This window comes from Amia ocellicauda, chromosome 19 (genome assembly GCF_036373705.1).
Source record: "Amia ocellicauda isolate fAmiCal2 chromosome 19, fAmiCal2.hap1, whole genome shotgun sequence".
Classification (NCBI taxonomy): Eukaryota; Metazoa; Chordata; class Actinopteri; order Amiiformes; family Amiidae; genus Amia; species Amia ocellicauda.
In genome coordinates, this window is record NC_089868.1 from 24,036,777 (window position 1) to 24,063,209 (window position 26,433).

A 26,433-nucleotide genomic window follows, 5' to 3' on the forward strand; every position below is an offset into this window, starting at 1 on the left:
GGTCCGAGCCAGACCCAGAGTCCGGGGATAGAGTGAGATTCTCCACAGTGCATTCATACCTGCAGTACATCTCGCCTTGACCTATTTATACAGATATATATATTTATTTCCTAAGCTGCAACGTCTGCAGTTTACATTTGCTTCTCCAGTTCATCTGCCCTATTTATCATATCCTCCAGCCCCTCTTCCTTCCCACTGCGGGGAAAAGGATAATTTCCCCCACACGACCCCCATGAAATACACTGTGACCCCCCCCATAGCAGCTCCTCCACACAGCTGGATCTCCGGCTGCAAACTTTGGCAAAACCGTGACTCAGCTGCCATGGTGGTTAAGCGGCTTATGTCCGGCGGCGTTTGTGAGGCTGTCGTTTCAGGGGGGGGGGGTTTGTACAGTATGCTCCTGCTCTCACAGGTGCAAGGGGTTGGGATTATCGAAAGCGCCCCCCCAGGTACGACAAAAGCACGAGTTTAAAGACACACACTGGTCCACTTCTCCGCTGGATGAGGGCAAAGCGCACACGTGCAGAGAGTTCACTGCCACATTTCCTGTAGCGCAGGGGAGCTGATCTGCCAGGCCTCGCTGCTGCTATTTCTGGAGCACCCGACACCACGAGGAGAGAAGAGGTCCGTGTGTGTGTGTGTGTGTGTGTGTGTGTGTGTGTGTGTGTGTGTGTGTGTGTGTGTGTGTGTGTGTGTGTGTGTGTGTGTGTTGGGGGGGGGCATCTAGTTCACTCACAGCCTTCACAGAAAGCAGACATTACCTGTGACGCAGCGCCTCATGTCACTGCCAAGCTCCATGCCGTCCGGACAGGCGCAGGTGTATTTGGGGGAGTGCTCTGTTATCTGGGGTGCAGGGAGGCACAGGTACTCGCAGCCCCCGTTGGGCACCGTGCCCACGTTGCAGCTGTCGGGAGCTGCCAATGAGAAAACACGACCCGTAGAGGTTAGGTACAGGATCTCCAGGGATGGGTCAAAGCTCTCGTGAAAGACATTTTGTTCTGCAAAGTGTGAGCTATGAGAGCAAAAGGTCTAACTTCCCTCACAGGAAAAAAAAAAAAGCCCTCTACCATCGCCGAGTTCTGTTTCAGGATCGGACATATAATAGGATCCTGTAACAAGCTGTAAACAGGTTATTACTATACATAAAGAGATCCATATAGTTATTCCAGACAACGGTGTAAAATCCTGTAAGATTTTTCCTGTTTTTACAGCAGTCTGATACAAAAAAAATGTAAAATCTACTGATCCTTTGCAAAAGGGCAGACCAGAATTTTTTTGTAATAATGATAAGCTCCTTGCAAATTTTCCACTGCAGGACCAGCTGTGTGAGAGAGAGAGAGAGAGAGAGAGAGAGAGATTTTTAGAAAATCGAGATACAGAAATAACCAGCTGAAGTGAAATCTCTTGAGTACACTGTGCACTGTTCTGCTGCTGCTTATTAAGAAATAATTTATCTCTGGTTATTGTTTAACATTTGCCTGCCCTGTAAGAGAATACAGTATTATCTCGGGCTGCAGCGGCGAATCAGATATAATAAGGTACACCACCGATGTCATTTTCTTTCTCTTAGATACCAGAGAAGCAGCTTGGAGTCACGCACTCTTATTGCCCTTAAAATGCTCTACCAGAAAAAGCTTTACTCCTTATTCTCTCTTATTTTAGCGCTGCTTTCCAAGAAACCTGACAGAATACTCCCAATTTCTCTTTTTCACAGTGTGCTTTATTTATTAATGCATCGTGCTTTGAAGAGTGAAGGTTGCCTTGGTGCACAGGGTTGATTTGAGCTCTTATAGTGGGAAAATACAAAGGTTTATAATATATATAATATGAAAACAGTTGGCTGGTTTCACAGACCTTGAGGAGAACTAGTCTAGGACTACTCTACCTAACATGACATTGAGTGGTCGGACCAGAGGCTAACTTGGGTCTGTGAATGCAGCCCAGTATGTATGATCAGCAGGGACACACAGACCCGGGGACACAAATGGAAATTGGGCTTCAAGGCATTCAAGACAGAAAACAGGAGACACTTCTTCACACAGAGAGGCGTCACAATCTGAACAAACTCCCCAGCGATGTGGCTGAAGAGACAATTTGGGATCATTCAAAAACAGACTGGATAGGATCCTTGATCACTTAGATATTAATGGACACCAAACGAGCACGATGGGGCGAATGGCCTCCTCTCGATTGGACACTGTCTTATGTTCTTATGTATGCGAGACGAATTAAGTGTGAGGTTATAGCCTGCAGCCGTCTCAATCACCGTGGCTGTCACTGCGCGTCGTGTACCGATGCCACGGTCCCTTACGTCTCTGACCTCAGACTCTTACCTTTCGGCTGCCTGAGCTCGTGAAACACCACGATGTCGTTGGGGTTGTTCAGATTCTCGGCCAGCGTGGAGACGTCGAGTCCGGTCAGCCGGTTGGCGCTGTAGATCGCCTCGTTCTCCAAGTCTGTCCAATAGACCCTGTCCTGCAGAAAACAACCACAGCCCGTGAAGCAGCCGCCGCGTTCGCCTACTCTCCGATGAGACGCTGATAAGGCCTTCTGCTCTGGGCACATCGGAAATGAAACTTCAAATCAGACGATTGCGATTTCAGAGGGTACAGCGAGCGCTTTGCAGCCGGCCTAATTAAAGCTGCATATCAAATGGGAAATCTTTCCATCAAGGTTTTCAGCAAACAACAAACAAACAAACACGATCGGGACGAGTTTATGCTGTTCTGTTGTGGTTTGTTTTCCTCTCTTATCAGCTGCATGAATGGTAACAAAAGCAGCGTGAGGGATGCGAGCTGACGGTCCTCCCGTTTCCCCAGCAACGGCAGACGTATCGGTTGTGGAGGGAAGAGAAACGACAGAAAGCAAAGCTAACTCACGCTGGCAACCTCTTAGTCACTGACTCCGCCGAGCGAAGCCCTGCCAGGAGAGCTCATGCTTGCACCGCTGGAGATCGAGCAAAGCAGCAAATAACTTCCACAGAATTATGACTTTTAGAGACGCGCGTTTGCCAAACTTCTATCGTTATTGTTTTTAAAGACCGTTTAAGCGGTGGCGTTTTGTACGGCAGGTACAGTACGGCCTCACGTTCGATATTGGGGCTGAAGTGAACTTCCCGGAAAGGTTGTCAAGCCAGCTACTGAAGAAAACTCAAATGGTAGCACATCAAGTTTATTTACACAATTTACTGACCGAAAAGGATACAGCCAAGGCAGACCAGGGGACTCCAGGCTTCTCGGTCTAATAATCAGGCTTGTAGTGCTCACAACCAGCAATTACACAGAAAAGCAACCGATAAGGTGAGAGAGAGACATCTTCATTGCAGCCACATCTGCTAAGCCCTTAGAAATGTGCCCTTAACCACACAGTGCATTTTAGCTAAACGGTATGAAATTCCTTCCCTACCCGTCAGCAATACAGGATGGGGGAAAGATAAAATAATCTGTCTGTATGGATGAAAAATGTGCTAAGCAAAGCAGCGTTGTTCCTGCATGGCCTACATTCTACGAGTCAAACGAAACAGAAAGATTTAAACGTGCCGGCACGTTCTCCGAGAAAGCACTGAGACTCCCGGAATACAGTTAAGCCATTCGGCTGCCACAAACATTACCGGTTTACAGCGCTTAAACCCGGTGCAATGAAGTCTGATTTAATTTCGGGGAGGCAGTAAATTCCAGCTGCATCTCTCTCTCACCACCCCCAGGAAAACAAAGGTACTAGCTTTCCCACTCGGCAGTTTAAAAGAACAACAAAGCACCAAAAAAAAAAAGGTTTATTTTCCTCGCTCAAGCCAGAGACCCCGAGGGCGACTGGGAACATCATCAACGTGCTGTCAGAGCGATGTCTGTAAAGTATGATTAGACTGACACAGCTAATGCTGAATAATTCGGCATCACAGCGGAAATCTGTTATGGTCTCCTGGCCACAAAGGCGCTTTAATCTCGTTTCAATCTCGGCCGATGCTCAGCCTTCGAAAACACTCATCTACTGCGCCGTATTATTCCCCACGCAGACCCAGTCATTACCTCAAACACGGTCAGGGCGAATGGATGGCTCAGATGGTCAGTGGATGAGATCAGGACCTTCCTGCCGGCCCCGCTGAAGTCAATGCTGGAGATGAGATGGAGCTTTGAATCTACCCAATAGAGACGCCTGTTGGGCAAATCTGAAACGAAACACGGGGCGGAGTTAGAGACGGCATCACCTCGATTAATAGACTAATTAAATCGGGACTGGAGTGAAACACACTTATACAGCAATACACACATTCAGCTCTAAAATTGAGAAATACAAATCCTTTGCACCTGGAATAAATACTTTTCAAATGTGCCACGAATTATGGCAATGGCAAGAACACGTTAGATCGCAGTTCAAGTTACAATATATTGTTACAGAGAACAACGCTGCCACGCCTCACGCCTCACGTCTTCGGACCCCGAGTCTTACCCAGAGTTATGCCGTTGGGCCACTCGATGCTTTCGGACACCAGTATCTGCCGGTCCACACCGTTCAGCCCGGCCTTCTCAATCTTGGCATTGGTGCCCCAGTCAGACCAGTACATGAACCTAAAAAAAACCACAATGATCGGCCGTGTAAAATATCAGACTGAGGCAGGTGTGCAGAGGAGATAGGAATTCAAAGTAATACTGATATAGATCCAGTAATTTACTCGACACATTGACCTCGTTAATGCTTCGCGGTTATCTTTCAAACCGCTTCACAAGGATTCTTTCTGGTCACGACTGTAGTAAACGTAACACGATACTCAAAGCCAGATGCGATTCTGAGAGAGAAAACGGCTTTGAGCATCTGTGTGCGTCGCCATACTCCATTCCCCAGCCTGCCTCTTCAAAGCGGATACCCACCGGCAACAATTACTCATGAATTGGCCCGAACGTTTATTTGCCTGTGTTTCATGCTCCCATACCTTAGTGATTCAGAGCCGAGTATCCTGAGGAGATGCATATTCAAAATGAGAGGGACTGTAACATTTCACAGCGATCAGGAACAGGTGGGACACACCACAACGACCAGGACGGCCCTTACCGCCCCTCTCTGGCAAACGAGACCAAGACGGCGGTTACAGGATCGTCTCACCCTTGCTTGGGGTCCACGGCGATGGAGCGCGGCTCGCTCAGGTCGCTGCTGATCAGCGTCTTCCGCTTCTTGCCGTCGGCCGTTGCCACTGAGATGGTCTTGTTCCCGGAGTCGGTCCAGTAGAGGTTCTTGTGAACCCAGTCCATGGCCAGGCCCTCGGGGGAGTGGAGGTAGGAGTCTATGAGCGTCACCTGCTGGGACACATCGCTGGCTTTGTTGATGTAAGCGCTGGGGACAAACGGACAAGCACAAGGGCCGAGCGGTGAGTTTATCATGTTACGTATCCAATAACACCGAAGAGAAGGATGCAAGTGTCCAATTGTATTAAAAAAACATTGCTCTCCCCTTAAATTTCAATACAGTTTAAGGGTGTTAAAAAGGTACATCCTACGCATTACCTTCAATATTATAGTCAGGGAAAAGCTGTTGTATTCTCACACTTGTGTAACTCAGTAATTGAGGTTTTCTACAGCTGGCCCCTGGACACAACCAGTTTGGGTTGTGCTACCGCAGTGTTGTATGGCACCAGCTATGAGGGTCTTCCACACCAACACAGGGAAAGCCATCACTTTAAAAGGAGAAAATACAGACACCTCCTTTACACAGAAGCCAAGTTTAACGATACGTTTTGTCTTTACTTGAATGTGCCCCTTGGCATCGTGGGTATTCAGGAAGACCAAGCCAGTGCTGCAGTTAACTTTTCTGAGAGAACTTTCCTCAAATCACAAGGACCAGCACCGTCCCCTCCGAAATGTTATTCATAGATCCTGCAGATCCGTCGAGGTGGCTAATTTTAGGAATATCCTGCCCCACTTCGTACGGTAACAACATATACAGAGAGAAAGAAAGGCAGGAAAGTGGAGCAGAGCACCTCCAACTAAATATATTACGGACCTCCAGTTTCTGCGAGAGTGAAATGGGACGAGGCAAAGATTAATGAGATAAACGCGGGAAACAGATTGTAGTCCTAATTGCCTGTGTTCGTGGCAGTGTCTAAACCGTCTTAATTACGGCTTGAACCTAAAATCGCACTGACCTAAATGATGCTTATCAGAATTAATTAGCGGGGGGGGGGGGGGGGCAAAAAGAACAAATAAATTACGCCGTATTCTAGCCTCCCAAACTCCCCTTTAAACAAAGATCTAAAAGTATTGAAGAGTGTTTAGACTCTGAGGTCGGGACACGAGAGCACAGCTACAGCATACTTACAGGAGGTTTATTTTTGTGAAGTCTTTCCAGTATTATGATTTAATTACTCCGAGATTTTCCTGAGCCCTTAAGAAACCAAAAGCGCTCTGCCAGAGTTTAATGAGTTTTAAACTGTACTGTGATAAAATAATAATGAGCAGAGGGCTTGTATTGTTCTAGGTGGAGAGGAAAGTGTTGCATCAGGAAGAAGGGAGAGTGGACACAGAGACCCGATGATGTGAGGCTCTTAACAAGCATTTATTCTCTCCTTCAGGATGTGAGGATGAATAATGAACACACACTGATTCCAGGGGTAAATTACTCGAAACATACGGTGCTGCAAATTATTTAGCCGCTCTCCTGAAGCCCCTCTTGAAGCGGCGGCAGCTTAAGTCCCCGAGCTCGTGAAATGGCAAGCAATGGCAGAGGAATGAGTGAAGGATGCACTCTCTCCCTTCAATCGCTCCACACCTTTGTACCGGACGTGTCACACATCAAACACCTCCTCCTCTCAGACCGCCGGCCAGCCCTTTTACGGCCTACACCACGGCAGCCAGGCCAGCGAAGGCAAGAGGAGTCTGTCAGTTTATTATTCTGCTTATCCATTCTGCAGCAAACGGAGAAGACCTCCCCAGCTCAACACTGTACTTACGTGCATATCATTCATAAAATCAGAGCTAATTAGCGTGGCGGACTGGCAGTGCAAAAAAGGGAAGAGAGCCTCTTTCGATTTCTTTCATGTGGCTCTATTGAATCGGGAATTATAGCTTTTTTGACAGCCGGCAAACGAACACCAAATTATCATTTATCATTTATCTGGCATGACTTGAATCAGACTGTAAAGATTTTATTTTTTTAAAAGCACTGCCACACTTTGTTTTTTGCTTTTTTTTTAAATACACTATTTAAGAGGCAGTTCAGAGGAGAGCAACCAGACTTATTCCAGGTCTGAAGGGAAAGTCCTACTGAGAGACTGAGGAACTGAACCTTTTCACCCTGGAACAGAGGAGACTACGTGGGGACTTGATCCAAGTCTTCAAAATCATGAAAGGCATCGACCACATCAAACCAGAGGAGCTTTTCCAGATCAGCAGGGACACACGCACCCGGGGACACAAATGGAAATTGGGCTTCAAGGCATTCAAGACAGAAAACAGGAGACACTTCTTCACACAGAGAGGCGTCACAATCTGAACAAACTCCCCAGCGATGTGGCTGAAGAGACAATTTGGGAACATTCAAAAACAGACTGGATAGGATCCTTGATCACTTAGTTATTAATGGACACCAAACGAGCACGATGGGGCGAATGGCCTCCTCTCGATTGGACACTGTCTTATGTTCGAATACATAGAAAAGGCAAAGCAGTGGTCCTTAGTGAACCAAATAAGTATATAGACATTCAGCCCAAACACACCCTTTAGTAATGGGAGAAGATTTTACCTCAGCGGTTCCCAACCCTGATCCCTTGAGTTGTGACCCTATTTGGTGATTATGTTTTCCGATCTTTGTAAAATAAAGATAAGTTAACATGCTTTTTAATGCTTTCAAACTAAGTATAAACTGCATTAACAGAGCTGATTTGGTCTGCGCATGATTTTAGGCACAGTGTTTAAATTGGGTCACACTGGGCAGTCCGGCTTTACCTGTAAATCTTGCGGTGGAAGAGGTCGCACCAGTACATCTTATTGGTGGCGACGTCCACGTCCAGCGCGATGGCGTTCTTCAGGGTGGGCACCACCTGGGTGTAGTCCCGCTTCACCAGGTCGATACGGCGGATTTCGTGCCGGTTGGTGAACATCAGGTAGGGGCTTTTTCCTGGGAGAGGCGGACGGGAGGAAAGAGTTCTTTACAACTGGAGCACGTCATTCAAAAGGCCGCCAATCGAGAGAACATGGCACAGACTGTAGGTCATGTGACCTGTTGGATCTATATGGCCTCCGCCTGGAAATAAGGGATTAAATGATACAATAATTCCTGCAATTCAAAGGAGAGTGTGGAGATTTGCAGGCGTGCATTTCTCCCCCACATTCATCATTCCCCGGAGTTTATTATATCAGTATTTATGGGAATTGAGACGTCTAATTTAGGCTCAAACAGTTCTCCCCAACCATAGTGTTCTGGGCTTGTGATTTTCTATGGATGGCGCCTCTGGGAACAGTTAACACTGTTGTCATAAAGTATTAGGATTTGTATCCATTCTCCATTACCTGTCTCAGTCCCCCCGTGCATCTCTGATTTACCTTATCCTTTGTAATAGCTCTCCGGTGCCCTGGTGCCCAGAGGTCAGTGTCCATACTAAGGTGACTCTCTCTCGTTTCCTGTGAAAAGGGAATCTGTGCCTGGTTTCAAACTTCCCTGCTTTCATGGTTATATAAAAGAGTCTGTTTTTATCATTGGTCTCTCATTCTGTTGCTTAGACTATTGAGCATTATTTACAGCTTTTATATCTTCAGTTTGTTTAACAAGTCTATTCTCTCTGTGTATTTGCAAAAATACTTTAATTTGAGACGGTGGCAGGGTTGTTTTTTCTTTGTTGTTCCTTCCGAAAACACGTATATACTCACAGAGACCCGAGTGACAATGACGAATAGACTCTAATATTCCTTGTCACATCGACATGACGGAGACAGTGAGGCCAACACTGGCATCAGATTAAAAAAGTCGTAGAGAAACGATGTGGACGTGGCTGAAGATTTCAAAGTCCAGGTTTCTAGAACAAGGAGATAATTTCTTTGTAATTTTAATCACATTTTAAGATGTAATTATATCCTTTTGATCACAGAATCGTCTCTCTCAGTTTGGTGGAATTCCCGAGGTGGGGGAGGAGCAGGTTATGCTACAGTTACTTGTTCTGCTTTTCCCCGAGTCAAAGGAGCCCCCGAGCCATTTTCACTGTGATCGCAAATTAATCTTCACGAAATACCTCAACACGCTCTCAGATTGGATACACATGCGCACAAACACACACGCTCGGTCGGGTATAACATGTGCAATCGATCAAATACCTCCTGATGACTATCCAACTACCTCCTCCGAGAATAATGCACTTTTTATCCCGATATTTCCAGATCAGGCCCAAGAAGAACTGAAATAAAACCACACAGGCTTAGAGAAAGACCCTCTTCGTTGGGGGGCTTGTGTTTTCCATGGGCTGAGCCATCATTAAAATCTTCAGAACGGTACATTACATAAAAAAAGTTGTATATTCTTTTTTGTAGGCGTTTACTGTGAAGTGGTCCTCATATGGAGTCTGCCAACAATATACATTAGCTTTATGCTATTTATTTCAAGAGTGGCTCACTGTATTTATGACGCCCTTTAAGATGCTCACCGAGGCAAGGTGTTGAGAAAAATCAGAAACTGCCTTGAATTGATTGAACGCCTTCCCATAGGTCACATATTCTCTGGGTTATATTTAACACAAGTGCGTCATTACAATGACAATGCTGGATTTTGCCACCTTAACAAGCCACTGCTCAGCTAAATCTCAGCTAAAGACTTTTGAAGCATCTCGTAAGTAAGTATCTCGCTTCTCTTTCTCCCTCGGCTACATCAGCGCATCTCACAAGGTCTCCGGGTTTTCTCTCTTGCTTTGTAAAAAAGTGACAAGAGCTGTGGAAACACATCAGTGACACCCCAACTGTGGGGAAATGAGACTTCCTGTCCACCGGGGACTTATTAGAGAAACAACACAAACTTTTCTGAGGCTACACTGAGTTCTGATAATCAAAATAATAGGTTTTATTCTATGTTATGGACTACACAATATACTTTTTTAAAATCACACGAGAAGACAGGGTTAGTGTTGATGTCCTTCTCTGAAGCGAAACGGTGAAAGCTACGCAAACCAGCCACTGCTTTCCAAAGAATTAGGCTTAGTCTGTAAGTCAACGCTACTGCACGGTTTTCAACACTTTTCCATTGTTCTCGGCTCTGTCACCGGCGGTCCTTTATGCGATCTCGCCGGTCGGCTAAAGGGATTATACAAATAAATCAATGAGAGCTGCCGTTACCTTCCCTCTCTTTCTCTGAGACTTGGGGCAAAGCTCGGGTAATTAATCTAATGAGGGACATGCTTTACCCTGTATTAAGGGATGGTTTTCCTCGCCTCCGTTTGAAAAGATGGATTTGTGGCTTGTGCGATTTGAGCCAGTCTACCCTCTCCATTCACTGCCAACGAGATGCTTTTGATGGCGTGTGATCGCAGAGGAGCGGCTGGCGGACTCCCTGAGTATCCACAGAGGAGGAGGAAATCTAAATGTTCGGTTGGTCTTAAGGGTTTACCAGACAAGATAACGGGAAGCTTTCTAGACTCGTTGAGTGAGGGAAGAAAGCTCTTTAAAAGTCATGTCTGTTCACCGGTGGAATAGATAATAGCCTTTTTTTCTTTTTTCATTCTCTTTTCCACAGAAGCAGCGCACCGCCACAGACTCGACATGTCAGTTCCCCTCATCAGGGCACTCCGGCGCGCAGCGGTCCCCATTCAAGCCGCAATTTATTTCAGGGTAGTTCGCACCGAAGGTCATTTTTGCACTCTTCTCTTTTTTTTTTCCTCTCTTTGTCCCTGTGTGACAATTAAAATATTTATCTAGACGCGACAGAGCCGTTTCCCCGCCGTCAAGCCGCGTTAAATTGAAAAAGGAAAAAAAAAAAAAAAAAAAGAGAGGGGAAAAACTTCTCTCTTTCCGAGAATAACTCTTCTGTGTTCTTTGTAATTGGTGAAAGTGCTGAGGTCCTCCGTTATCTTCACTTGCATACACGCATTGTGCACTCTTGCAGAGGAAAACAAATTAAGGAGAGTGAATGTGCCCGTTCCTATTTGAACTGAAAGACAACTTCTTAATGAAATGGGGAAAAAAGAAAAAGAAATGATATTGCTTGTGAATCAATGGGAATCCTCTACAGAAGACCTCTCTCACGTTGCAATTCAAACACTGTAAGATGAGTCCTGTGAGGGTCTTCAGGGGTCTTCCAAAGGACCCAGAATATGAATCAACATGCAGCGCCTTTACCAGGACTTTTTACTGTCTAAGACAGGGTTTAATTCACAACAAAACCCTTCTGCCTTCCAGGTTTTCCCCATCAGAGATGCAAACACCAGGACCATAATCTGCAACTCTGTTCCAACTAGTTTCGTGAAGGAAAAATTATAGATTATAGATTTTAAATTTAAAAATATATCCTTATTCAGTCTTTCTTACAGTTATTGTTCGATAATGCTCGCTAGATCTGTAAATTGATTGGCTGTTGGCACACAATCGTTTTCTAATCTACCTTTGAATAGAATTCAAGAGAATATTTATATAGATATATTTTTTACTAAACCTCCAGCAGGTTCCTCCTCAAGTAATTCCTGCAGTGAAGTATATTTTGTTTCATTCCCAGCCTAGATGTCAAACTACCTCCCATCCCTTCAGAGCAATTCTATCATCAAGCGCAGATGAAATGGGTTTACCGCAAACAGGCGTCACCTTAAAATAGACTCAAGCAAGTGTCAGCATCCCAGTGCGGCTTGGGCGAACGTAACATCAGTTCAGCTGTCACTTTATTTCATTATTATTATTTCTTTACAGTCAGCTTTTACAATTGCTTTTGTTTCTCCACCAGAGAGAGCAGAATCAGACGAGCTCCCGGGAGATTTATTTCATCTGCATGAGGCCCACAATCGAGAAACCGTGAGAAGAGTAAATACAATCAAAAAAGCAGATAAAACAAAAATACCTTTTGTATGGTATAGAATGATACGGTCTAAAATCACGGCTACACCAAATCCCTCCCTGATAAGAGATAATTTTTTGTATCATGTGTCACGTCTGATGAAGGCTTTAGATCTGGCGACAGATACTTAGCAGCACAAAAGTAATAAACACGCATGTAGAGCGCGTGAGTAATTAACGTTATATACACGCAACAATGAATGAAGCAGAACCGAATCTTGTCTAAATTTCCTAATTACGCCTGCATCCAGCTAATGATTGTACCTGTGTAGCATCAATTGCAATCACATGGTTGTCTCATGCTTAAATCGAACTTAATTTGAGGAGCGAGTTATTACCTTGGAGTTTATATAATCTGTCCAGTTGTACAACACAACGACGGGGAACGTGACTCGAGTGCCCCGATTCTGCATTCAAATATCGTGTCTCAATACCCGTCTCGGCCCAACAAGGACTTCCCAACCCCAACCACCAAAGCCCGTACATCCCGGGAAAAAAAAAGCAAACCCTGACCGCTGTGTAAACGTCGTATACAAAGCAACTTAATTAATTTTGGGGTGAAAGGAGGAACTGCCTCGGCGTTCTCCGGGCAGCACTGCGGACATCTCGCATGCCTTACCCACGGCCTTGCAGGTCTTGGTTACCGGGTCCATCTCGTAGCCTTCATAGCATTCACACTTGTAGTCGCCTTTGTAATTGATGCAGATCTGGCTGCAGGCGTCCGGATTCTCACATTCGTCTATGTCTGCAAGAGGGATATTTGAAACGCATCAATAACGGCAGTGTCGGGAGGGGGGCGAAGGGTAAGAGAGGGGGCGGGGGTGGACGCCTGGGTGACCGGGGCTGGGGCTTTTGTTTCCCGGCGCTTTTGGGAAGCGAAGGGCATGTGCGGCCTGCATGCAAATTACCTCCACACGTCTTCTTGTCCAGCAGCTTGTATCCCGCGGGGCATTCGCATTCATAGCCGATCCGGAGGTCGGTGCAAATGTGGGAGCAGCCTCCGTTGTTGGACTCGCATTCATTCCGACCTGGACGGGGGGGGAGGGGAGGTCGGAGATCAATACACCCGGCTCGTTTAAGCATGCAAGAGGCGACAAGAGCAGCCTTCTGCACACTGACAGGGACCTTTTCTTCGTGCGGCTGGGCTAACTGATGTGAGGAGGTCTATTCAGCACAGGGTCCTCCAAAGGTGGCCGAGGTGACAAACTGACAGGACCCCCGGACACAATCCCTGCAATGGAAAAGTTAGACTGGACGACACTTCACACACAAGCTGACGGATGTTTTGTTGTTGATGTTATTAACCCATTACACATCAAACGGTCTTCAGAGACCAGGCCAACGAATCTTAAAATGGTTTGTATCAATAAGATTTGTATACATCTGGTTTCCCCCTTTCTTTATCAAGATTTAGAACAATGGAAGCTGCACACATGCCATATTTTGAGGACAACTATGAAAAAACCATTTAAACGTCTGATCCTATAGCACCCTGTGATCAACGTTAAAGGAAACCTCATCTTTTTTGTATGACCTTATCTGTCCAGTTCCCAAAGTTTAAAAGTTCAGTCCTTTTGTTCCGTCCACCTGACAAATTCAGCTGAAATAACGACTGACTGTTTAACAGGTTGTGTGATGCTGCGGTAATACAAGAGACAATCCCACAATCCAGACAAATGAGACGCAAAAGAGATTGACGAACAACTGTCTGCCAAGGCTGCTGTAATAATCGGACCCACGAGGGTGTTTTACAAGATACTGAGGCCCAGATTTCAAAGGATCTCTATCCACATACAGTGAGGGAAAAAAGTATTTGATCCCCTGCTGATTTTGTACGTTTGCCCACTGACAAAGAAATGATCAGTCTATAATTTTAATGGTAGGTGTATTTTAACAGTGAGAGACAGAATAACAACAAAATCCAATGAGCATTTCAAAAAAGTTATACATTGATTTGCATGTTAATGAGGGAAATAAGTATTTGATCCCCTATCAATCAGCAAGATTTCTGGCTCCCAGGTGTCTTTTATACAGGTAACGAGCTGAGATTAGGAGCACTCTCTTAAAGGGACTGATCATTTCTTTGTTAGTGGGCAAATGTACAAAATCAGCAGGGGATCAAATACTTTTTTCCCCTCACTGTATATATTCTATTCTGGAAACACAGATTCGCTTTTTGGCATAATCCCTCAACTGTGGGGCATGCTTCTCTCAGTCAGACACCTGGATGTTCCCCACAAACGCACAAAGCACAGCAGGGGCTGAATGTAAGGTATCTGCATCCCCGCACACTGCAGGGAAATTAATCATCGTGAAAAGGGGCCCGTAATTATGTATTATACATTAAAGCTTCAAATAAGTGTGAAGCGGAGAGATCTGATTGGGGGAGAGGGTGTGGGGAGGGACGTTCAAGTCAGCCTGGCACTTTCAAACATGGATGTGATACCCAGCGTACACAATGGAATCGCACTGCCACACAGCAGCAACACAATCGAACGAGAAAGCAGAGTGGCACAGAGAAGCACAACTAACTCCCGGAGAATGCTTTGCCAAGGCCTGGCACCACACTGTAGAAACACAAAGCACAGACACAATTCAAGCGGTGGATCTGCTCTGGAGTGAAGATACAGAGACTGGAGAACAGCCAGAAACGAGAGAACATATATTTTGGTGACACTAACCGCACATCTGTTTACACTGGAGACGGCACAGCATTATCAGGGAGCGACGGCAGAGAAAGATGAACGGCACAGCGGCCGAGCCGAGATCATGGTTATAAACTACGGCGGCCCACAGCAAATGCATTCTCTGCCTGAGGGGTGGCACACAAAACCGATCGGCCAGGTGGAGAGAGGGGAGGCTTCACTGCACACAGCAATAAGGAGACTAGGATTCACACGTCCGTCTTGATGAGAATACCAATAGTCATTAAAAATCAGACGATCAGTCAGTCCATCAATCAATCATCATCATCATCATAAACTCTTACCGCATTCCTTGATGGGTTCGTCAGACCAGTCTCGGCAGTCCTTATGCGAGTCGCACAAGCGGCTGCTTTCGATGCACTCCCCGCTCTTACACAAGAACCTCTTGGGCCCCTCGCACTTCGTGGCTGCAGAGAGATGGGAGAGACAACAGTGACGGTGAAAACCAGGAGACGACTCGGGGCCCGGGGGTCTGAGCAGCGCCACACAGACCCGCCGAGAGGATGGGTCAACAAAAAGGCTATATTTGCCGTCAACAAGCCAGTCAAGATTGAATTCAGAGACAACCAATCCAGTCAGCTCACTGAAGAGATAAGCTAATTCAAGTCTTAAAAATCATGAAGGGCATCAAGCACATCAAACCAGAGGAGCTTTTCCAGATCAGCAGGGACACACGCACCCGGGGACACAAATGGAAATTGGGCTTCAAGGCATTCAAGACAGAAAACAGGAGACACTTCTTCACACAGAGAGGCGTCACAATCTGAACAAACTCCCCAGCGATGTGGCTGAAGAGACAATTTGGGAACATTCAAAAACAGACTGGATAGGATCCTTGATCACTTAGTTATTAATGGACACCAAACGAGCACGATGGGGCAAATAGGCTCCTCTCGATTGGACACTTTCTTATGCTTTTTGCGTTTTGTTTCACTGCATATTTGGAAGAGCTGGTTGGCTCTTTTGGGGTGAACCTCCACGACGCCGGGACGCACCATTGACGCAGCCCGCCTCGTCGCTGAAGTCAGGGCAATCGTGCACCTTGTTGCACTGCTTCATCCCATGGATGCAGGAACCGTCGCCGCACTGGAACTCATCCGGCCGGCACGTCAGCAAGGCTGAAGCACAATGGAGAAAAGAACCGAAAGAGGGGAAAAAAATAAATAAGACACGATGGGTTGGATTAAGTCTTTCGGACAACCTTGAAACAATACCGTAATATTTATTTGAAGGAAAAAAAAAAAAAACAAGGACATTTTTTTAAAACAAGTTCCTTTTAAATGTATACAACTGTGGCTTACATGGCGAATCATGTGTTTAATTTGCATTAGTGAGTACCACTTAGGAATGGGAACAGTTTTTTAATTCAGTGAGCTCAGCACGAGAAAATATGCAGCTGCAAATAATATATTTTTTATTTTACTGTGCTGTTTTCCACCACAGCTTGTTTATTTCTTTCATTTATCTTTTAACATTACCTATTCATTATTAAAGCATCCTATATTTGAATCGCTGATCCGCAGAATGAGGGGGCAATTATCCCGCAACTCCTGGGAGGTCGTGCAATTTATACATAATGTTTTATAGCAATAAAACGCATTCTGCCTTTTCTAAAAGACCATAATGTGCTAATTTAGAGAAATAAACCCAAACTGGATGTATAATATTAAAATGCAGTCACTGCAAGTAAGTAAATCACACAAACTGGCTCAGTGATGCTGCTGTGAAATCTGGTGCTTTTGTAATAAACAGGTAATATGTGTAACAGATGTAGTCTGTTCTCAGACACATGACAGATTATGCAATAAATACCAGCTGTGTACAGCAATGGTTTCTGATTAAAAAATGTATATACATAAAAAAGATACATAAAAACACTTTCATACAAATCAGCTCTCTGAACTAAACGAGGAATGTTCAATCTCATTTTAAATGCTGGCCTGTCTGAAGCAGCGCATATTCAATCCTGTCCACCCCCAGACTCAAGTCATTGTGTTTCATAAAAACCCTCCACATAATTGCCTCTTAACCTCTTTCAACACCGCGCAACTAAATTTAATATCCTGAAAAAATAATATTTAACGTATAATAGAGGATTCTCCTGGCATTTTTTGCACATTGTCTAAGCGCAGCGAAAGCTCCTGAAAATACCATGCTTTATCTTCTCTCTTTTGAAAACAAAATGTACGCTTGAAATCTACCGATATAGTTCTTCACGAAGCAGCGGTACACAGCATGTTAATAAAGGACTGTTTATTCTCTGCATCGGTTGAAAAACATGTTTCTGTGCTCATTAGCGGTGCTGAAACTTTGACACATTTTATATCACCAATGTTCTCATTAGTAACAGAGAAAAATAATCCTTAAAACTTGACCCCAGCAAACCTGACGAATCCTCTACCCAAGCTCCATCTGAACCCGGCTCTAGCCCGCCGCCGAAGAGCTTTTACATGTTCCAGGACATCAAATGGTTGCTTAGCAATTCCTATAAAAACCCTCTTGCCTTCCCAGAGCGGTGCCGTGCGGAGATCATTGAGACTCGCCGTTTAAATGGGTTGCACCACCACCTCCAGTTTAACCCGAGATAAACCCCGGGAGGCTGGCGGGCGAGATTGAAGAGAGAAAGGAGAGTCTTTTTCAGTCTGCAAATCAATTCCTTACAGCTTTTCAGGGTCCAGAGTCATTCAAAAATGAACTGAACCGCAGTTGTCCAGTGCAACCGTTTTATTCACCAGAAGGACAACAGTTGAGAACTTCAACAGTCTAGAAAAAAAAAAAAAACATTTTCTGAAACTAAAACTAATTATAAGAATTGACCCTTTACACTCCTTAGACTCCTGCCAATGTTTCTTGTTATTTTCCTGTTTATTTGTGTGTAGCTCCTTGATAGTTTGTGCCACATGCATCTTATATCAAATCAAAGAAAAATGTGTGGTCTTTCATATTATAAAGGGTCAGACCGAGGAAAACAAAAAAACACAAGCATATGCAAATCAGTCCTGTACACTCTGACAAACACAAACCTATGGCTCAGGCTAGGAAGACCCTACATACGTGAGAGAGACGTAATTTGAAAGCTCCCGGTCTCTAGTTTCTAACAAGTTATGAACCGCATCTGTATATTTTACAGTTTTGATAAAAATAGATATATTTATTTCTCAGATCGCCGATCTGCGCGACGGCGGTTTTGTCCTTACGGCAGCTGGCCTCGTCCGACTTGTCCTTGCAGTCGGCGTCTCCGTCGCACTTCCAGTTGAGGTGGATGCACTCTCCGCTGCCGCACTGGAACTCGCTGGCGGCGCAACTGGGCTTCTCGGGCTCCGTCTTGTGGCCGCAGCGCTCGATGGACTCGTCCGACTTGTCGGGGCAGTCGGGGTCGCCGTCGCAGCTCCACAGCTCGGGGATGCACACAGAGTTGTTGCACTGGAACTCCAGGGGGCCGCAGGTGGGGGCCGAGCACTTCTCCTCGTCACTGGCATCGCCGCAGTCATCGTCGCCGTCGCACAGGAACGTGGGGGCCACGCACTTCTTGTTGCTGCACTGGAAATCACTGGCTGGGCAGGCCTTGGTTTCTGTGAGAAAGAGAGGGGGGGAGAACAACAGCAATGGCAAAGTTTACATGAGTGTTTTGACCTCAGTTGAGACGATGTGCTCGAGTCACAGGTGAAATGGTGTTTACATTGTTTTAGTTTATTTCACTCGGGACGAGCGGCTATTTACCCAACGTCATGCAAATTAAGGGCAAAGGATTGAATTAATATGTAAATTAGCTCGACGTACAGTTCTTGGGCGGTTTTGCAGGAAAATCCTGAAACCGCATTAACATTAAACTGAAATATTGCAAACCATGAAACGTCCATCAGCAACCTTACCAGCAACTGACCAATATCTTGCACTTTTATAATGCGGTCATTTAACGACTTAAATCTCCATAGCATTTACACATGAAATGCGGCTTTACATGTGGAAATGGGCTTGTTGGTCCTGTGTTTACGTCATTTTTACGTCATTTACTTGAGTATTTGGGACTGACCCTGTCCTCTTCTGTGGCCGTTTATTTTGGCCACAAACCTGATTCTGCGAGTTTAAAAGCCTGCATGTAAACTCCCCTATTGACACAGATCATAATTCTGTGTGATCCTCATTTGAACCGCTCTTAAAAGGCACTGAAGTGCTATTCCTCGTTTTAGAAATGCTGCAGATGCCAGCGCCTTCACTCTCACCACCTCGTGCCCAGTGTTAATAGGTTCAGCCAGAAAAGGGATTACAGCCCGAGGAGCTCATAACGCACCACGTTTTACTCTCGCCAGGAAGTTCGATTGCCTTCACTTTGTGTTGCCCATCTGAAATAATGAAAAAAAAAAAAAAAAAATGCAATTCATTTAATCTCTTCTCCTTATGAAACGCTATTGAAATGTACATCCGATCCTGTTCCTGTCTTTTGAAGATATGAAATGATGAATGAAGAGCAGAAAGTCACTAGGTTATTATTATTCCGAGCACACTAAAACCACCACTCGTCATTAAATAAAAAGCACTGGTCAACCTTCCTGACACCATACATTATTCAGGCCCTTCATTAATGTCCTCGTTTCACTGTAAACGTCTGATTTGAGCTGCAACTATGGACAGTTTTTGTTTAATGTAAACACTGCCCAGTATACTGCAGGTAGTTCCTCAAATTCAAAATAATGTGCAGTAATTACTACTGGCAGGGCTTAATTTCCTTTACACTGCATGTGTGTGTGTGATGAAAATACAGAACAGTTAACAGTTGGAAGCGACTGCTACATCCAGCCAGGTTGTATATATGTAAGTATTTATGTATTGGGCTGATTTACAGTGCGTAGAATAGGCCACCTGCGATGTATTTTAAGTGTTTTGTTTGTCACCAAAAACACACATCAGTATTCTTCAATGAGCACAGGACCCGGGCGAAGCTTTTCAAACCTGCAGTTCTCTTCTTTAGTATTCGATTATGGCATTAAAGTACATAAAAAACAGTCAACTACAGCAATTGTGTGTGTATAACATACCAAACAGAAAGGGGGACAAAAGAACCAAGAACATAAAAGCCCTGAATGACAGCTGCCTCCAACGCCGAGGGGATGGAAACTGTTTTGATTTCACAAAGTCCTAATAAATATCTGAGCCTTCACTGCGGAGGGAACTTAAAAGCGGGCGGAAGGCAGCAAAACAAGGCAAGCCTAACCTCACGGGTCACGTACATAATAAACAATAAAATATTACAGAACACATCGCCGGATCCCATCGGCCCGCTTATCCCAGCCGCGGCTGAAATGTCAGTCCGGTGATGTTTTTATCCCGCTTTGCCTTGGGGGGGTGGGTTGGCTGCACTGCCTGCCCGCTAGCTCAGTATTGATCAAATATCAAGTCGGATTAAAATGTATTGACTGAAAAATAATATTACCAATCCCCGTGGAGGGTTTCCAGAATGGATGCAAGCTTTTGCCACCTTCTGGGCTGCTTATTGATTTGCTGAAGACCTTAAAGTGCACTGGATTAAGTCATCAACAACACACATGCGCCACAATCTCATTAGATCAACCCTGCTATCACATAGGCGTATTTTTCTCCTAAACTATATTGTACGATTCGCTTTGCTGCAGAGGAATCAGGCTATTGAAGCTTCAATGTACCATTCACAAGAGCTCTCATTCCTAGTGTCTCTAACTACTTGAAAGAATAACCTTGAAAGACTGATCAAGAGGTGTCATTCTGCACAGTGTATCCTTTTAGACCAAACACCACATCCGAGAGCCACACAACAGACGGCGCGTTCTACACAATGTGCCGAAGATCCCAGACAAAGAACACACTGCTCCAGATGGCCACGCAATCCAGCAAAAAAAGACGACACATGGATGCACCCGGCTCGTTTTCAAAATCCTGCCTTTTCTCTCAATTTCAGTGAATCTCGGGTCTCGATGCTATCGGTACGAACGATCTGGTATTAATCCCAGGGAGCCCAAGAATGAGGCAGAGAGGCAGAAAAAGGAGATAGAAATTGAAAGCACAAAGGGAATATCTATCAATTCAGAGACAAGGCCTTTGACCAGCCCTGGATAGGCAATAGATGGTGCTGAAGATTATGGCGATCACAATGACCTTGGAAACGGCTACAGCAGACGAGTGCACTTTTGGACCTTACCTACAAGTACGCCACCATAAAATCCTTGTATTTCACATCATCCGGGTGATGCCTCGCCCTCCGTGTTCAAAACAAGACTCATATCAGGTGTGGACCCGAGGCACGTTCATCCGCTGGAGAGAGACCAGTCAATAAGTGCCTGGCCAACAGAGGGTGGAGCTCAACAAACGCAGAAACCCTGAGATGAGAACGTCCCACTTTGTGAAAAATGAGAACCGCGAGTTAAAAAGAAAAACTATATATAAGGAATAAAAACGATTTTAAAAATATAGAGCCATCAAGAACTGCATGAAATTCACACACATGAATCTCTATGCCCTGCTGCACAGTGGTGGCTTAATAGACTTACAAAATGTTGTTTATTTTCTCCTTCCAGGAAAACAAAAGTAATGACTTTCACTGCGTTTTTGTTTTAATTGTCCGAGAGCTTGACTTCAGCTACAATGTGATCTGCCTGTATTTATTTATTCATTAATTCAATCAATTATTCATTTGTTAATTCGTGTATTAAAAAAAAAATCTAATGTATAAATACAAAGGCAATTGATGGCTTTTGAACTGATATAATTAAGTTATGACAGCTCACTGTGCATTCCAAGTATACATTGTACCACATCCCATATAATCTTTGTTTTCTGATACTATAATTTACAAAATATGGATTTTCCTTCAGTAAGACGATTCTAAATCCATAAACTTGTCACCTGTCACAATGTGGAAGTATTGAAGGATTGTTTTCCCCTGCATATGTATGTATATATATATTTATGAGAGCGAGAGAGAGAGAAACAAATACTTAAAGGAAATACATGATGTTCTGCTCACTGAAATGCAGAGGTATCAGATGAAATGCTAGCGAACAAAACACTTCCTCCCAAGATCTTGCGCGATGGTAACAAAACAAAGTTAATGTAGTGTTCACTGTTCTCTGCCTACAAGACTGCATTCAAATTAACGTCATTAAACCGATGAGTATTGAAGAGATTCCCCCCCTAGGGTGTGTGATCCATCGGTAACGTGAGGAACCTGTGATGCATGGTTTCCTGTACCGCAAATGGCAGTGAATAACTGAAGAAGGCTCCATCTCCGAATCCCATTTTCATGTAACTTGGTTTCCCACCAGCTTCGAAAGCTGCCGCAGCTGAAATCTAATTAGTGACTCTCCCGCATGTCAAAAAGTGAAGAATATAGATCAACACACATCCTTTTCACCCTGGAACAGAGGAGACTACGTGGGGACTTGATCCAAGTCTTCAAAATCATGAAAGGCATCGACCACATCAAACCAGAGGAGCTTTTCCAGATCAGCAGGGACACAAGCACCCGGGGACACAAATGGAAATTGGGCTTCAAGGCATTCAAGACAGAAAACAGGAGACACTTCTTCACACAGAGAGGCGTCACAATCTGAACAAACTCCCCAGCGATGTGGCTGAAGAGACAATTTGGGAACATTCAAAAACAGACTGGATAGGATCCTTGATCACTTAGTTATTAATGGACACCAAACGAGCGCGATGGGGCGAATGGGCTCCTCTCGACTGGACACTGTCTCATGTTCTTATCTGAGTCAGCTTGAATCAAACAGGCCAGTCAGTGGTCTATGAATGTGACAAAATGTACCCCAACTGGAAGCTGGGATTAGGACGGTCAGGCCTCTATACCAGCCCCTCATTTCCAGTTGCTCCAAGAAAAATACTATTCACATGGGAGTTGTGGAGGCAAACTACTGCCCAGCATAACAGGAAAACAAACTGCCTGCCGAAGAGCCATCAACGAATGAGAGTGATGGTTATGGCAGGGCTGCGGTGGAAATGAATCTGTGATCCCGGGATTAAAGATCACAGCTCCCAGTGCCAGTGCACTCAGCCACCGAGCCCCCCCACTGGCCATCCACACCACAGTCATCACACTGACAAGCTTTCCTCCCACCGCTCTGCACCACCCGGAAAAAAAAACCAAACCGCCTTTTGTTGATCGCCCCCGCGCTGTTTGCCAAGAGTCAGTCACGATGACGTCCGCCTGACCCGAGGATCCTGCACGAGTCAGACTGGGACAGGCTAATTTATCCCTTTGCTTCTGCTGCCGACAGGGAACCTAGCCTTTGATACATTTGCTTTTAAAGGCCGCGCTCCGTCGTTAAAATTTCTCTTTGTTCGTATGCAGGCTGTCTGGAATCTGGGATGAATAACAGTCTTGCGAATTAGTATGATCATGAGGGGCAGGATGCTTTCCGATTGAAGCGGCTTGCTTAAATTAAGTTCTGTATTTTTCCTCCTCTTATTGGATTGACTTAATTATTAAATACTTCAGCATATTTGGCGGTTGTAGTCAAATAACCATTACAGTTTACACTCTTGCTATTATTCAAATGTATTCATTGGTACATCTTTCTGTAAAACTCAGCCACGGGTCTCCAGAGGCATTCACCGTGTTCTGTAAATGAATCGAGTCTCCAAGGCAGCTTTGCCTTTACTGGCTTGTCGAGTAACCGCCCCGAGTAGGAGTGAGATAAAAGAAAGAGTAACCATACTATTAATTTTGGGGCAGGTTTTTCTCCCTTACAAGGAGGGCACATATTTGCAGGCTGTTGCCCATGGGGGCGATGTCAGACAGCAGTTCTACTTCCTGACAGTTTGCAAATGGCACCTGGCTGAAAACAGAAATCTGCCTCGGAGGAAAACCTGCCTACAATCTTTTTTTTCTTTATAGGTGCAAGCTCGGGGCTATTTGAAAGCGGGTACCAGAGGAACTACAAGTGCACTAGCCATTTAGAAATACACACTTGACCTGATCCAGGTTAAGAGAAAGATGTAAGAAAATCTGAAAATAGACACTACTACTAACAACTCCTACCAGCATATCAGAAGTCTCCCTGCATGGTCACAGAGATCTGAAGACACTCTATGCTCAAAGACACTATCTTCCTGGTGGCATATGATGTTCAGTAAAAGACAGACAAAAGTTTTTTAAAATCAAACGCACTATACTGCATCTCAGAACATTATGCAGAGCTTCCCAACCTAGTACTGGACCTATATCCCTGTTCGGAGTGGACATGAAAACTGCACTTTTACTAGAAATAATTATTACAACCACAGTACAAAACAAGGCAAGCATACAAATTCATTAAACGGTTCTTGAAGAAACCACCCTGAAGAATGTTTTATTCATGCAGAAATTCTGTAGTTATGAGAAAGTTCTCGAAATATGGGCACAAGTGGAATTCATATCATAGATATCGTTAATTTCACATGGTCACATGAAAAATCAGTGTCAGATCGATAAGGAATAAAACATTTCAAGTTTCATTTGCCAATGGCTAATTTTCTTCAGAGATTAAGGATTAATCACATCGCATTTAAAACTGGTGCGTTAGACATCTCACATCACATGGGTTGCCAGGGTGAACCCAAAAACACACACAACATGTATCATTTATAATCCTTTTTATCCCCAACAATTGTTTCTTTTGGGTTTTACATCATTTCCCCTCGTTTCTGAGTTGAGTATCGTTCTTATCTAAATATATGACACGCTCAGTGTTTTTCTTCTTCTTCAACAGAGCCAGGAACGCCACTGTGTCATTTTTAGAACCCGTTGTGTGTTTATGTGTGTGCTCCAGGTTCACACAGCAGGCGAGAGAGAGTCCTTTGCGAATGAGGGGGATCTTTTGAAGCCATCAGAGAGCCACTCGCGTTTTAAATAACGGTACACCTACACACATACTCACGCGCACACGTAAGACCAGATTATAAATTAGCCACTTTCAGGGAAGCCTTCTCCCAAGCGTGACACCAACAGTCTGCTGGAGATAATGACAATCCTGGTGCATTTCCTTTGACATTTATGAGAAGGGTACGATTTCCCTAGTTATAATACAGTGCGTTATCGTAATGGAATATGAAGACATAGGTTAAGTATTAAAAACGGAAGCCAGCCAATCCATCAGAGATGCACATGTTAACGGCACTTCACAGTTCGACTCCTGCCAAGGGTTTTTCTTGCTTTATGACCCTTTAATCGGATGCTCAAAGTGCTGGGATGTCTCCTAATCGGATGTACACAAACACCTTTTTCTTTTTTAACAAACAAACAAAGACAGGACAGGCCAGGTCTTATCTGCTTATGAAAACCCCGTTAAGCAGATCTGATACAATGTGATTTAGCTGTATCAGTATGAAGAACAGGTTCCTGACTTTCGAACAGTATCTTGTTACAATTTTCATTGGCGTTATTTATTTGTATATATATATATATATATATATATATATATTTTACTAGGCAGGCAAGAGACGTGGCATTCTTTGATTACCCCATACTGACACTAATATCTATATTAACCGATTGATCGAACGTTGAAGCTCTGAGGAATTCTCTCAAACCTGAAGGAGTGCTTACAAACCTAAACTCACCAACACAGCACTGAAGACAACGTTTAAACCAGACCTCATGCTTACACGAAGAGGACATTAACACTTTCAGTCTTTGAAATATAAGGCAGTTCATTCACAGAGATACACATAAGGGACAGTAAATTACATTTCTGATATAAAGTATCAAGTGGCATGTGCAAGAAATCCCAAACTATTATCCAGCAGAAGGAAAATGGCCCATTGCATGTTTCTGCTGTATGGTAGATGTGCGCCAAAGCTCATTAGCACTAACAAGCTGGGTCATTCCAGTCAAAACATGCTTTCCAGTTATTTTACACTATATTAATGCTTCCCTTTGAGATATTAAAGCGAATAAACACCCATGTAAGTCTATAATATACTGTCATCCCTCCCCAAACACTATATTTATTATTTGTGAGATCTTCATAATTAGGAGATTTGCTCTTATGAGTACAGCCATGAAAAAAAATGGCTTTGCATTCCCCCCCGGGCCCGACTGCCTGCTGTTGAGATGAGATGTTTGTCTCCATAGCAGGCCAGCCAGTTCAGTCTCACTGTTAGGAGGTAGAGGAAAAGCACATCTGTAAACGACAACAACTCAACAGACCACGGAGACCCGGTATCCAATTAACCTAGCATAAATAACTTCAGATGAATGCGTAAAAAAAATAAAAGGAAACGTATACTCAAAGGGTTTACATCTGTCGTACAAATAGGCCACTTTCTGCAAATAAGAGGAGAAACCTCACTGGAGGACTGACAGTATTTAGCTTAACAAGTGTCAATGGGGCTGCCTCTCCAGAAATGGCAGGCAGCATCGTTAGCTCAAATCCCATTGGACGAAATCAACAGGACAACAACGCCCATAGGCACCTGACCAGCGTGAAACTCCCACGTTCATAATGTGCGTCTGGAGACCTTCAGGAGACAGCGGGAATGTGAACTAATAACACATTCACACTAACTGTAGGCCTAGTGTCTAGCCAGAATTTTGTTTTTTCACTTCATATTAAAAACATAAATAAATGGCCGGGAAATCGCAGTCAGTCATTTTCGCTGCCGACTTTAAAAGGTCCCCTTCCGGATCATTCTCCATATTTGCCACACGCGCACTCTTTCATCGCTTAAGCGGCTTACCATGAACATGAACACAG

The 26,433-nt window shown here is 44.5% G+C and overlaps 1 protein-coding gene across 3 annotated transcripts in view; it reads right to left on the reverse strand.

Moving 5' to 3' along the window:
* lrp8 (low density lipoprotein receptor-related protein 8, apolipoprotein e receptor) overlaps window positions 1–26,433 on the reverse strand; it is a 101,985-nt gene that overhangs the window by 10,319 nt on the left and 65,233 nt on the right. For all 3 annotated transcript variants that reach the window (XM_066691847.1, XM_066691846.1, XM_066691845.1), the window contains exons 5-15: window positions 17,908–18,282; window positions 15,706–15,828; window positions 14,995–15,117; window positions 12,914–13,033; window positions 12,625–12,750; window positions 7,932–8,103; window positions 5,098–5,325; window positions 4,447–4,565; window positions 4,026–4,165; window positions 2,334–2,475; window positions 762–914 (exon numbers count right to left, since the gene is read on the reverse strand). In XM_066691847.1, the coding sequence (XP_066547944.1) occupies window positions 762–914; window positions 2,334–2,475; window positions 4,026–4,165; window positions 4,447–4,565; window positions 5,098–5,325; window positions 7,932–8,103; window positions 12,625–12,750; window positions 12,914–13,033; window positions 14,995–15,117; window positions 15,706–15,828; window positions 17,908–18,282 (1,821 nt within the window). The remainder of the gene's footprint in view (window positions 1–761; window positions 915–2,333; window positions 2,476–4,025; window positions 4,166–4,446; window positions 4,566–5,097; window positions 5,326–7,931; window positions 8,104–12,624; window positions 12,751–12,913; window positions 13,034–14,994; window positions 15,118–15,705; window positions 15,829–17,907; window positions 18,283–26,433) is intronic.